This window comes from Patiria miniata, unplaced genomic scaffold, assembly GCF_015706575.1.
Source record: "Patiria miniata isolate m_02_andy unplaced genomic scaffold, ASM1570657v1 HiC_scaffold_17, whole genome shotgun sequence".
Lineage (NCBI taxonomy): Eukaryota > Metazoa > Echinodermata > Asteroidea > Valvatida > Asterinidae > Patiria > Patiria miniata.
In genome coordinates, this window is record NW_024037055.1 from 3,764,827 (window position 1) to 3,779,257 (window position 14,431).

Sequence of the window (14,431 nt, forward strand, 5' to 3'; positions counted from 1 at the left end):
AATAGTGATCACCAGCATGGTTTCTAATGCAGCTTCAATTCAAGCGATATCATACAACGGCCTACCACCTTTCTTCACTTTGCTTTTCCGCGTGGAAAAAACAACATATTGAACAACCACAATAAAAAAAGAAAGCGCAATTGTTTTCGTATGATGATTTATTAGAGCATGAGGTGTGGCCAGAATCAGATCCCCCAACAAGACTGCGAGCAGTATTCAAGCCAACACATGATCCACTAAACAAGATAAAGTTGAGATGACATATCCAGATTCCAAAAGGGGCTGCAATAATAAGATAAAAACTTGAACATTATGCCCAAGAAACCGAGCATTGCATGGGCCCAATACGCTGTACTTGTTTACATGTGCGCTTTCCTATGAGAGCCAGGTTGGACGCGTGTTCCCTGTTACCAACTGCCTATTTGAGGCAGGTGAACACATATCAAAGATACCATTCATCAGGCCTGCTTCTATATTTATTCATCGACTAAGCTCACGCAAATTGGGAGAATCACAGCCACCCTTAGATATTCGAGGTGAACACATCAAAGATGTCATTCATCAGACATGAGCTCATTCATCAACTCAGTGAGCTCACGCAGGCTAGGAGTATCAGATCTACAAGCACAGAAAGCTAGCCACCCTTTCATATAAATTCATTTGAAAAGAATATGCGAGACGTAAAAAAAGGTCTTGGAACCATGGTCCTCGCGACGGGCTGGGAGGCAAGGGGGGGGGGGGCGCTTCCCCCGGACAAGGGAAGAAAAAAAGAAAGAGTGAAAAATAGGCGCAAAATCACATTGTTGTTGATAAAAATAGGTGTGGGGGGGGGGGGGCCCTGCTCACCCTTGTAAAAATGATCAATCGAGAAATGCTGGAAAATATAGGCCTACGGATTTTTAGGGGGGAAATGCGCTTTGCTCCCCTCCAGAAAAAAAATCCTTGCGACGCCTATGCCTGGCCGGAAACCAAATTTTTGGGAAGGGGAGATATTTTAGTTGGTTTTCTTTTCAAATTTCCACGGACCAGTAAAATCCTTTTTTGGGGGGCGATTTTGACAGCAGCATGATATCCCAACAAATTTGCCTTCCTTTTCAGTTAAAAATATCTGCTCATATCCTTGAATAATACATTCCAATCGGTATAGCAACCGTAAATGTACAAAGTGCGGACACTGTCATCAGCAAAGGCCTTTCCAAAGGGGATGTCATAGCCTTCCTGGAGTCGGTATGTTTGTTTGTTTTTTTCTTGAGTGAGAGCTGATACATTAGAGTCTTTGACTTTCAACACGTGCAGACTCGAATCGAGGCTTTATAGCCAACGGCTGATGGTATTTTGAAAAAAAAGTTGTATTGCTTAATTATCTCCGTAGCCCGTCTCGTTTCTATGGTTAGTAATGCAATAATCACTCATCGAGCTTTTTACAAGGAAAACAAAAGCCGACGTTTCTGAAGGTTCAGATGACTTTTTTTGTTTTACTTAATTAAGAAGGGTCTTATAATTAGCTAATAACCTCGGTAGGAAACGTTACCTTGGAAACCGCCTTATTTGCATTTTGGACGCGCCAAGCCATGCACGTTCAATTACATCTGTGCTTTAACAAGTGTATGATTAATATCCTTGTATGCTGCACAAAAATTGTAACATCCTCTGCTAATGTTCCCACTATATGTGCTGTACACACAACTCTGTGTTTTAAAGGGAATGTACAACATTTGCTTTTGCTGCCATTTTCAGAAATAAATGGATTTGGAGGATTAGTATGTTATAGCAAATATTGTTAAACTGATTTTGTTTCACGTTTTGGGCTTGTAGATGCTGGAAAAACTAAGAAAACCTATCATGTTCTTGTAGTCTGGTACCCTGACCACTTCAGATGAAACAGAGAAATTAATAGACTTTGTGGAATTGTAAGATCAGAGAATCAGTCTAGCAGACTTGTACCCCTTCACAAATGTGTAATTAATTGCAAAGAAAATGCGGAACACAACGAAAAAATCGGAGCGGTTTTTTGAAAAAAGCCAGTTTTCTCCAACGCAGGTCGGCCGACCAGCGTTGAAAAAATACAAATGTTCTTGAAATTGTCAGCACACCAGGAGACACGATGATTTTACAGGATGCTTTAGACTCATTCCCTAACAGTCCAGTAAGCTATTTCGTGATAATTTGATCATTTCGTTTTTTGATGTTTGCAAGGCTGTATCTTCCCTTTAAGGTACATAAGATCATTGGCTCTGTTTTCGTTTGAAACATCACAATTGCTATTAAGAAGCAGAGTTTCTCAAAATCTTAAGTAGGGTGCATATTAAGAACTCTAACCTGTTGCAGTTTTGTTGGTAAGCTGGAGTGTGGAAGTTTCTAGTTCAGTGGCTACTACACATTTTGAAAAAAACCTACACAATTTTGAGGATCTCGTACTGGATTCCGTTGCTTAAGTACGTAACACAGTTTGCTCGCTGGTACTTTTCTTTTTACCCACCTTAAATAATTGTTTTCTATTTTATCAAAACAATTGTTGGCTGGATGATTTCACATGGCATGTGGGCAATTCGAGAGCTGGCAGGAAGTGCAATGGCCGTGACGGAGACCATTAACCGTTGTATCTAATTAATGATTTAGATAATTATCCACAGCTCCTGGTCTGTAATATCCTTGACCGTTACTACAAGATGGGTGTACGGTTACAACCCGATATTCTGACGGTTCCATAGTCCGAAGGTTCTTTAGCCGAAGGGTCATTAGTCCCAAGGTTTGGTAGTCCGAAGGTTCAATAGTCCGAAGGTTCGATAATTCGAAGGTTCGATAGTCCGAAGGGCCCATTAGTCCGAAAATATATATAAGGTTAACTTATCCGAAGGTTCGTTAGTCCGAATAGACGATAGGGTTCGATAGTCCGAATCGACAATAACGTTCGATAGTCCGAATAGATGATAAGTTTCGATAATCCGAATGACAATAAGGTTCGATAGTCCGAATTGACAATAAGGTTCGATAGTCCGAATTGAGAATAAGGTTCGATATTCCGAATGGGCAATGCGGTTCGTCAGTATGACACTTCGGACTATCGAACCTTACTGTTGATTCGGACTATCGGACCTTATTGTTGATTCAGACCATCGGACCTTATTGTCGATTCGGACTATCGGACCTTATTGTCGATCTGGACTATCGGACCTTATAGTCTTTTCGGAATAATGAACCTTCGGACTACTGAACCTTATTTTTGTTTCGGACTATCGAACCTTCGGAAAAATGAACCTTCGCACTAACCTTCCGGAATAATGAACCTTCGGACTATTGCATCAAATATTCGGATTAACGAACCTTATTTCATTTTCAGACTAACGAACCCCCTCTTATGGAAATTTTGTGCATTCGGACTATCGAACCTTCGGACTAAAGAACCTTTGGACTATCGGACCTCTCGGACTATCGTGCGGCCCCCAGATGTACATGTATACGATAAATACATGTTCAGGTTTATTCACTGATCTCTCGAGAGCTGTGTCACGGACATTATATTACGCTGGAAATGCCCATTGTGAGACCAGGCCTACAACTTCACTGTGAGCAAGGCGTTTTGCTCATTAAATCGGTGGGCTGTCTCCGGGTATTCACCCATATTCCTGCTTTTAATAATAAATGAACACTTAAATGGCCTTGATTGTTTATGGCTGAACTGTGACGTGCTCATCGTTAAGTATTTGCCGTTTGAAACGGGATTACTTATTTGATGGCTATCAAATCCATTGAATAATTTATAACAAGCGTTCCCCCTCCACTGCGGTAAACAAACCAGCAGCAGTAGATCAGGCGCAGTTCTAGAGCCAATATTTTGGGGGAGCTGGCAGGGTGGATCCAGAATTTTTTTAGGGAGGCGTGCTGAAATGTAGACCGGTTACTTTCTCCGGACACTGAGGCCTCCGAAACTATTTTAAAACAATAGTGGGCACCATTGTGGGTTTCCTTTTTTGACTCAGCCTGTACGGATTCATGACGTGCTATGGAAGAGGCTAGACTATTATGCCATTTTGTGGGGTAATTAAGGAATGTACGTGTATAGAAATCGGGAAAACGGCCTCCTCATTCGCTCTCTACGACAACACAAAATAAAGTTGTCGGTAATCAAATTGGGTTAAGTTGACCCCGAGAAACTCATTTACCGAGGAAAATCATTCAAGTGCCCTGCAAAGACATAAATGCCTGTCCATAAGAAAGGCAATTGTATCACTGAATGTCTGTCACGCAAGATTTGGACCCTTTAGGGAACACCTGCTATCTTCAGTTTTCTTGTTATTAATACCCTTAGCGGGGATTAAAAGCAATTATCGAAAAACTTGCTCGCATGCACCTCAGAGGAATAAGTGTATTCTCGTGTCGTTACGATACTGAAGGTTTTTCTTTTCAAATTAATATTGATTTCGTGCGAGGGACTAAAAATGTCCATGCTATATATTTGCTGATTCTGAAAGAGTCATTCAACCGTATATTCAACCTTTATTCGAACTCACTCGTTGTGGTTGCGACCGAAGAGGCGTTCCCGCCATCCGTCGAACTAAAAGCCTGGTTCCAAGCCGCGGTGGCCCATGGCTGCGAAGTGGGCCGTGCGTCCGTCGTTATCTCCCCGGGAGAGGCAGCGGACGAGACACGGTCAGTCCACACCGGGGACTGCTGCGTGGATGTACCGCTAGCGCTATGTCCAGACGAGCGTCGCCCCCGTCGAGTACTCCAGCGCCAATTATTACACGCCACAGGGATAGACAATATCATGGCAAAAACCGTCCACACCATCACAAACTTTACCAATATACCCATTTGTATACATCCGAATATAGTCAAAACACCAAGTTTGAGATCCAGTACTGGTATTTGCAAAGAAATTTGCCGTCCTTTTCACATATCCGCAGAGAACTCTCCCAAATCCTTTCCTATTTGACTCGGTCATCACAATTACGGTTGGCGTATATGAACCAACCGCAAGTTGCAATGCTGTTAGGCTTAAAGGGACATTACGTTCTGGAATGCGCCCAATTGGGCTAGAAAACGCGTTTTCAACGAGATTACTTTAACTAGAAGGAGCATTTAAACGTAGCAAATAAGCGTCTACAGAACCATCCTTTGAAAAGAGGACGTCTTTGTGTTATTCTTGCGAGAACCATGCGAGAACGAATTTCGGGGGTCACAATTATTTTGCCCCCGAAAAAATCGAGCTGTTGGGGCTAGTGAATCCAGCAGCACAGTGCTTCGCATTATGCGGACGTGTAAGAAACAAAATGTTTGTAGTGGTGCTGTGTGTATTATATTGACACACACAAAGTGTACAGTTCATTGAGACGGCTTGAAAATACGTATGCTGATGCCACAAGATGTCTGCCGCGTCCGATGTAAACAACCGGGTGGTTTTTTTTCTCGGGAACGGTAATACATCAGGTCGGTTTCCTTCCAACCAGGCTATTGAGTAAACAGTCCAAAACATGAAGGGGGAATTTCTGGCCGTAATACCCCTTTAATGCAACGTGATGTCTTATTCATTACGGTGCTTTGCGTCCTCCGACGAACCGAACCATTAGGTTATGGTCCCGTGCGTTCATTGATTTTTAATGGTAATGCTTTGCAAATGAAACGTTATCTTCCCAGGATTAACAATATCGCCTGATTTTCAATATTCATAGTGGAGAACAATTCGCATTCAAGCGTGCTGCTCATTGACATTAATACCGTACACGCGCGCATATCGACGGCTGAAAATGGACAGCAATGATTATATGATTAAACAGAGCCCAATTCCGAAGAACTACTTCACACTAAATCAACAAGTTGTACACTGACTGTTGCAGAAAATTTGGTTAACCTCACCACTAGGCACAATTTCATGTCGTGTGCTAACGGTTGCACGCGTATGGGGCTTTTATTGTTTACGTTGCTCATTTAAGCTATCTTTTCCGTAAGCGGTATAGCACACAGGCAACAGGCACGACGATTTTAACATTTTTGCTTACTTGCAGGCGCGGTGGTCTAATGGTTACGGTGTTCGACTTGTGTGCCGTGGTACACGGGTTCGAATCTTCGCTCGTACCCCCTCCACCCCCCCCCCTCCCGGCCCTGCAAACAGGACGCTGGGACACACTGATGAATTCACGCTCTGATTGGATAGATTTTGCGTGACTTGTGACCTGCAAGTCATCAATTCACGGCCACGACTCTGCGAGGAGGGTCCATTAAGACTGAGTCATCACTCTTTTTATTCCCATTCATAAATGCTTTTTTTTTTCGCTGAAAAGCGTAATGTAGGAAAATCTGTAAAACTTATCTGTTTTGTAAATTTTCAGTTCCCGTCACTTGCTCAGGCTCCGTTTCGTATTCACGAAGTGCCATGTGTCCACATGGTCCGCAATGAAAAAGAAATCACATCCGGTATGGAATTTGTTAATTTCTATGAGAAAGTTTTCGGATAGCATTTGCGCGTATTGGCTAACTGCGGTCTTTAACAGCTGCAGCCAGATGTCTTTATACATAGGTCATGATAAGTTACACAGAATGCCATCCCCTCTTCCTTCCAAGATTCTGTGAAGCTCATCAGCCTGTCCCAGCGCCATGTTTGCAGGGCGGCCGGGTCCGAGCGAAGTTAGAATCCTGACGGGGAACATATGGTGTTTGTGCTCTTGAGCAAGGCACTTTACCATTCTTGCTTCGTCCTTTGGGTGTGACGTAAAGCCGTAGGTCCCGTGTGTCGTGCAATGCACGTTAAAGAACCCATAACACTTATCGCTAAGAGAAAGGGTTTGCCCCGCAGTTTCTGGCATGCAACGGCTGCAAAGGGCGTAAACCTTTATTAAGGTGCTGCAAAATGGGTCTCATATTCTCACCACCATTCATTTGCCTGTCTCTAAAAAACAGAAAGCGCTTCCAAACGCCCGAACAAAGCGATATAAATAATGTAACATATTATTATTACTGCTTACGTCTCCATAAAATAAATGAGCCCTGTGACAAGGCAAGACCGAGATTAAAAAAAAATACAACGTAAGTCCGCAGGGTTGTCTACTCACGAACGGCGCACTGTGCATAGCATGAACTAACTGGCGACAGATTAGTCCGCCAGCGCGCAGTTTTTGGCGTAAGTGTTTATGCTGCGGGCGTAAATGCGCAGGGGGGGGGGGGGGGGTTCTGGTGCATCCCTTAATGCCAATGTGTAATCGCTAACTCTAAAATTTAGAGGCTCTAACATTCTTACATTTTACGCAATGTTTGTATTATTCAATTCAATTCAACTTCACATTTATTTCCATGCTTCATGAAGAAAAAAAAATATATAAACTTTAGAGAAAAGGGTTAAACAATAAAGTAGTAAATATCAAATTAGCAGCAAAATAAGAGAAACAAGAAGAAAGTAGAGCATGGGGCTGTTTTAATAAGCAGAAGCTTGTGGAAAACAGCCGACAGAAACAACACAGGACAAACAAACAAATAAAAAAACCCCAAAAACAACAAACTAACGAACAAAGTCTTTACAATGGCAAGCAGACACGAGACAGGGAACATAATTATACTGATGGCAGAGGCAATACGATGAATAGATGGCAAAAGACTGTATGAGCCAATTATAAATTAATAATGGCCGTCGGACTTATGAGGTGTCGGACTTGTGACGCGTCGGACTTATGGGTCGTCGGACTTATGGACAGAAATAAAAGAACATTTAATTGTCAGACCTACGAGGCGTCGGGGCTATGAGGCGTCGGACTTATGGTCCTTTATTTGGTTGAGAGATGCAACTTTGTCGGACTTAATATGAGGCGTCGGACCCATGAGTGGGCCCCGTGTAATCCGCCAGCAACGGAATCCAGTAACGAGAACCTCCAATAGTGCATAATGTTTTCTCTATTTTTTTTCAAACCAAAAACACACTACAGTGTAAGCTACTGAGCTGAGATTTCGCCTAGGTTGGCTATTAGTATATGCACCTCGCTTAAGATTTTGAGTAACAATTATTTGTGTAACTTTAAGTGAAACAAATTGGACTCAAACCTCAATGGTGAAGTGGTAGTATGTAGTCGAATTATTTGGGTTTGGGGCTCTAGAGGCATGTCATTACTCTTTGCACGCTATTCCATATTAGAAGCAAAAATACAACTGAAGTCTCTATAATCTAGTAGGGTGAACAGTTATTTCATAAGAAGTCACCCAATGGCAAACGCACCTTATTGAAAGGGCCGAGGGTTTGACATGGTGCAGTTAGGAAGCCTACCTGTTTGTGTAGTGCTCGTAGTGTTGACATAATATCCTCCTGTAACATCAGTTTGCAATGTCGTGATCTGTTCCGCTGGCAGGTTATTGCTCTGGAGATCGCTAGAGGACGAAGCAAAACCAAGACAAGCCAGCACTGGGAGAACCACTCGAAGGGCTTGAGCGGGACTACATCCGCTGCCCCGGGCCTGTGGGGCAGGAGAGGAACCCCGACCGAAGCCTTTCATCCCGGCTCGCCAGACAGACGCTCCTGCTTGCACGATCTTCATACTTCTCGTCTGATACCTGCTCCGCAATTATCCGACTGCTTGGATGCAATTTTCAATGCATTAGGCTAGCGTCTGTAATGCATCACCTGTCATCCAAACTCATTAGCGCTGAAAGGCCTGGACTTATTGGTGGTTAGGATCAATTTGTCTGATGCACTGTCAAGGATTCCAGTATGAACTTGGCGAAATTAAAACCTAGCTCAACCGAGTGTGGCTGATGCAATCGACAAGTATGTAGCCACGTGCATACGCACGATTATTAACCATTATTTTAAAAAGCATTCATAAATACCTAAGACAGGTTACGCATTCCTATCGGTCGAGAGCCCGTCACGTGGCCGGTCTTTTAACGGATGAGAAAGACATGCCTCTTAAACAGTTTTTTAGTGTCACATGAAATTTGGACTCCCATGAAATCCGGTGCCTCTAACGCTTCATTGGTTGAACGTCCACATTCCTCATATATGCATGCCAGGCCCGTAGGAAGCTAAAATTTATTGGTCAGGCTCATCTCAGGGCAGGGATCTCGGTTGATGCGAGCGCGTAGCGCGAAGCCCTAACGGCGTGGGGACCGGGGCCCGCTTAAGGGTTCCGAAAAATTTTGGATTCCAGACGCTCTGTGGTGCGATCTGAGGCAATTTCTGACCACTTTAACCTTTTTTTGAGCTATCATCATTTAATCATCATTTTCAAGTTTGGAGTCAATCATCTTTTTATATATATATATTTTTGCGTGAGAAATCCCATGTCGGCGTTAAAGCATGAGAATAACCTGAAATGTGTGAGTCTTACGCGCAATGTGTTAGAGTTGGCAGGCCTGCAGAGGCAGATCCAGGATTTGACCCAATCCCTCTCAAATGTAACCAAAAGCCACTCCCCCCCCCCCACACTATGCATGTATACAGGGAATTTTATTCTTCGTAATTTGTACAAGACACATTTTGGAGCACTGCACATCTGCAAGTTTAACCAGTATATATCACTTGATGAACTTTACATAAATCGTCAAAATTAATTCGTCACAATTTAGCCTATCGTAGTGAAAAGTTTTGGACATTTGCTCATCGCAAAACTTTTTTGGATCTAGATGCTCTGTAGTGCAATCTGAGGCATTTCCTGGCCACTTTCCCCTGACTTTTTGAATGAAATGTATTAAAGTTTTATTGGGTGGGTCATCAAAGATGATAAATTACATCACAAGCATCACATCAAAACTGTAGCTTGACTCTCTTTCTAGATTTGTGCTCTTTAGCTTGATCCATGATTGTGTTTACAGGGAAAGGGCGTAATCATACATGTCGCCATGCACTACACGTTAAGTTAAATGGAATTTAACCATGAATTTTAGATTTCCTCAGACTTGTACTTGTGTTTTCTTTAAAAGAAGTGGTTTTAAATAGCAAGGAAGAACCGGTATTGTGCAAGCAAAATTCAGGGAATAATCCGTTGATACTAATATCTTGTTGGAAAATTCCAAAATCATTTCAAGAAAATTGCCGCCGTGAATCAGAGTTTATGAAGGGACGGAAAGTGGGATTTGCTATCAGCATCAACAGGGCCGTTCCTCATTATTTACCTTTTATGGGATGTGAATCAAATTGGAGGACGAGAGGCTTTGCGGGCTGATGTATTTTTTAGAAATTTAATTCACCGGTATGGATACCAGTGTACGTACATGATTGAACTGCCGAGCATATTTGTTAAGTATTTTTTTTTTCTAAAAAAAATACATCAGCTCGCAGCGTCTCTCATCCTCCAATTGATTCACATCCCATCAGGTAAAGAATGACGAACGGTCTTGTTGATAGCAAATCCCACTTTCCGTCCCTTCATAAACTCTGATTCACAGCGGTAATTACTTTCTTTGAATGATTTTGGAATTTTCCAACAAGATATTAACTTCAACGGATTATTCCCTGAATTTTGCTTGCACAAAACCGGTTCTTCCTTGCTATTTTCTCATTTAGAAAACCACTTCTTTTTAGGAAAACACAAGTACTAGTCTGAGGACAACTAAAATTCATGGTGGCGGCCAATCGCCATTCCGTTTAACTTAACATGTAGGCCTAGTGGCGACATGTATGATTACGCCCTTTCCCTTTAAACACAAACACAAAAACAAAACACAAAAACAACACAAGAAAAATTTGGGGGAGGGCAACGGGGGCCATGCCCCCCCCCCCCAAAAAAATGGAACCCAATTTTTTTTTCAGTGTCGTCGCAATCGAGGCAGGTACTGCATACACCACCATCTTTTCCTTTAAAAAAAATATGGTTAAAGTGGTCATAAATTGCCTCAGATCGCACCACAGAGCATCTAGAAACCAAAAAAAAAAAAAATCCACCCTTGGGGCCATGCAAGGCCTTGCATACATTAAAAACAAAGATATGCCTGTTATTATTGGTACGGCCATAGCCGTACCTGCCGTACCGCTTCCTACGGCCTTGATGCATGCGCAATACTACCAGTGAAACAGTATTTCATGGTCCGAAATTCACACTACACCAGCCCAGCTGTGTTTTGCGCGACATCGCGCAGTACGCGCGACGCGCACGCCTATGTCCTTATAAGGTAACAAGTTGTGGAGGGCATTCCATATTATAGTCAGAGGGGTGTTTCGTAAAACATGAAGTAAAATTGTTGAACAGAATGGTTGGCAACGTGTAGTTTTTGACTTGTTTTGATTTTTGGACCGAAAAGATTTGGGTTTTTGACCTAAATTGTGTTTATGAATTACCTTCGCTTCGCCTCCGGTAATTATCACCCATCCAGACTCCCACCGGTCTTAAACAGAGTGTTATAATACCTCCCGAATACACATTTATTCCCTTAGTAATGTCTATAATAACTTAAACATTGTACGAATATCATTTCTTCTTAACTGTGTATGTTTTGGTTTGATTTTTATGCTATTTTCTGACAATGGAGGCACTCAGTTACAGTTTAGCGTCTGTACCGACTTTGAGGCCAAAATGCAGCTGATTTTAAACAGTTTGTATTATGCTTTGGCATTGACCAATGACCAGCTGTCTTGAGGTTAACCATCAAAGAAGCACCACATAGAGAGAAAATATCGCAGCGCAGAAAAAGAGAAGCCGATGTCTTGATGCAGATTCTATCTGAAGAATAACATCTTTGATTTGCTTTAATACTATGTTCTTTTAACCCACATGCAAACGTGATTACGACGAAAACGAATTGTTTTAGCTCCTTCGTGCACAATTCTATGTGGTGTAACTTTTCCGAGGGTGATTTTCTTAAGAAATCACTGTACCAAAAATGATTTTAGAAACTCCGACTTTTAAATGCTAATTAGTCTTTTCGAGGGTCCAGAAGCGCGCCACCAGGGGTAAACTTTCAGACTCTATATTACCCACCAACAAAAATAAATCAAGAACAAACGAATCCCACCTTTTGGTCCGGTAGTTTTCGTCCCAGTTGCGTCTAACGGATCACATGATGCGGGGTTATCTTGTAGCGACACACGCACGATAACACAACCCGTCAGAACCGTAAGCAGATGCACCGTGTTGGCTGTGTACCCACCGTTGGGCAGCTGCCTATCCCACCCCAACATCTTCGGAGTTAGGACGCTTTCTTGATCAAGCCCCTCGTCCTGGTATGTTTGAATTTCCGACGTCAATCTTATATACGACGAGCAAGAAAACTCATTAGTTCATTAAAATCTCCATGCACAGTCGCAAACTTCGTGTTACAAACACGTTTATGTAACTTTGATGCAGATCATTTTCTCGATGCCCTGAGCAGGGCGTGGCTACCTTTTTGACAAGTAAATGCAGAAGTTGATTGGCCACATTCCAAGCAGGCATTTCGCTCTCTGCCCATTGGTGCTTTCTTGTGAATTTGCATATTCATCTGTACAACAGCTGTTGGTGGTATTCACCACGATTTAATCAGTCGGTAATCATGCTGATTTTGTTAACCATTCGACAAGCAGGACCGTTTTAACCCTTTCCGAGATTTTTGTTTTGTTTTTCTTTGTCAAATTTAGCCCACAATGACAGGTGGGATGCAATTTGACAAGAAAAAAACCCGATATGATTCGTCTCCGATCCACTCAAACCGCTCGGTCTCCAGATCACACACTACTCACACATATTTCATCACCGTCATTTGATTCTCCTACGTATTGAAGTGGAAATCACAAACAGCCATATTATTGTCGAACAGGTTGTGCAATATTCAGGTTTGCAAGTAACAAAGGAGTAGGCATGCAATCAGTGCATGCAATCAGGCGGAAGACTGAAATTGTACACAGGGACTTTTTGTGGAATTGGTTTCGAGCCATGGAGAAATACTGCAATTTCTTCCGATGTATTGAAATGACAATGATATGTGTTCGAGCGATCGAGCGGAGTTTGGGGCTGCCCTTTTTTTTTTGCTGCCCGTGGATCATTCTGGTTATTAAGGTTTAAGAACCTTGCATTGTGTTGCATGTATTATGTTGCATGTTGCATGTATTGACATTAATTTATTTCAGTCTCTTGGCTGGAACTCGGTTTCCATGATTTCCCAAGTTGCTTGAATGCAGTCCCCAATCACCAGACAACACTTAGCAGTATTAAACTGTAAAATGCGTGTTCACGTGTTCAAATTCCAATTTGACATCCCTCACTAGGGAGGAGATTATGAGAAAAGAGGAAGGGGACCCAAAGTTAATGCGTACTTTTAATCCAAAGGAGTATTTAAAAAAAAAGAAAAGCTGAGTATCCCTATCAAGAGGCATGAAACACGGCCATGAACATTAAAAATAAATGCGCAGCAGGCTACCTTGAAGTTGAACCATAAATAACGCCCTCTATAGTGTCAGATAGGCCTATGTCACCGCCTATACCCGAACTTTCGTTCGTACCCACCGTACCGCCCAATACAGTGTAAAAAAAGTTGGGCAAAATCGGTTGATAATTCGACCAACGCTGATGGAATTATCAACTGCCTACACTCTTGGGCAAATTCTTCCCAACAGTTTGACGGTTTTTACCCAATTCAATCCAATATGAGGTAATTTCATACCAATGCTGGGTAAATTACATTGCCCAACAGTGTTTTATCCAATTTTTTTTAACAGTGTACAGGACGCTGGGAATTGGAAGAGTTAAGGGAGCAACTAAATAAACCAAAAAGCCGTCCGCCGAGCTCATTAATCAAAATTATACACTTAAACTAGTCTATATTAGAGAATGCTGAGAGAGTCATAATTGAAGACTGAGTCGTATCTTTCTATAATGGTAAAATATAGGTCACAGGTGGTGTTTTTCAAGAACGCACTTTAGCCGTGTTGCCAACGTCAAAACACCAAATGCCCAATTGAATTGTGCACTTAAACAAAATAATATTAAGCTAGATAATTGCGTTTTGAGTTAGTTTGAAACTAATCAGTGTCATATCCAGCAGGGGAGTGGGGGGGGGGGGGGGGGGTCGGGGGCACCTCACAATCCCTACTCATTAATACCCCTCCCCTCATAGGGGTAGCCAGCGGGGTGGGGGAGTAAGGAGGTATTAACCCCCCCCCCCCCCAAAAAAAAAAAAAAAAAAACTACACAAAAAACAAAAAACAAAAAACAAATATATATTTTGTAAAGACCCTTTTTACCAGCGCTTACAGCCCCCCCCCCATTTGTAAAGAGTGCCCTTCATTTGTTAAGGAGCCTTTTTTTCTGAAAAGTACCTTTAAACAAAAAAAGGCGTGCCCTTTTTTGCCATCGCATCGGCCGTTACGGGTGCCTTTTGGGAATTTCGGGCATGTATCTTCTTGAAAAGCACAATATATATTCCGTTAGTGTGGCATCATCGTCCGTTTGAACAACGCACCCATCGACAGATGGTACCAGCCCCCAGCCCCCCCCCCCCCCCCCCACCCCATTCCCCCGCCCCAGCCCCCCCCCCACCCCAT

General features: G+C 42.5%; 1 protein-coding gene across 4 annotated transcripts in view; it reads right to left on the reverse strand.

Moving 5' to 3' along the window:
• Window positions 1-8,789, reverse strand: part of LOC119723511 (adhesion G-protein coupled receptor D1-like) — a 32,920-nt gene extending 24,131 nt beyond the window's left edge. For 3 of the 4 annotated variants that reach the window (XM_038194206.1, XM_038194205.1, XM_038194203.1), the window contains exon 1: window positions 4,512-4,956. In XM_038194206.1, coding sequence (XP_038050134.1) covers window positions 4,512-4,815 — 304 coding nt within the window. In that variant the 5' untranslated portion in view covers window positions 4,816-4,956. Of the gene's footprint in view, window positions 1-4,511; window positions 4,957-8,248 lie in introns of those variants that run through there. The other variant, XM_038194204.1, reaches the window with a different exon arrangement.
• Between the last annotated feature and the right edge of the window lie 5,642 nt (window positions 8,790-14,431).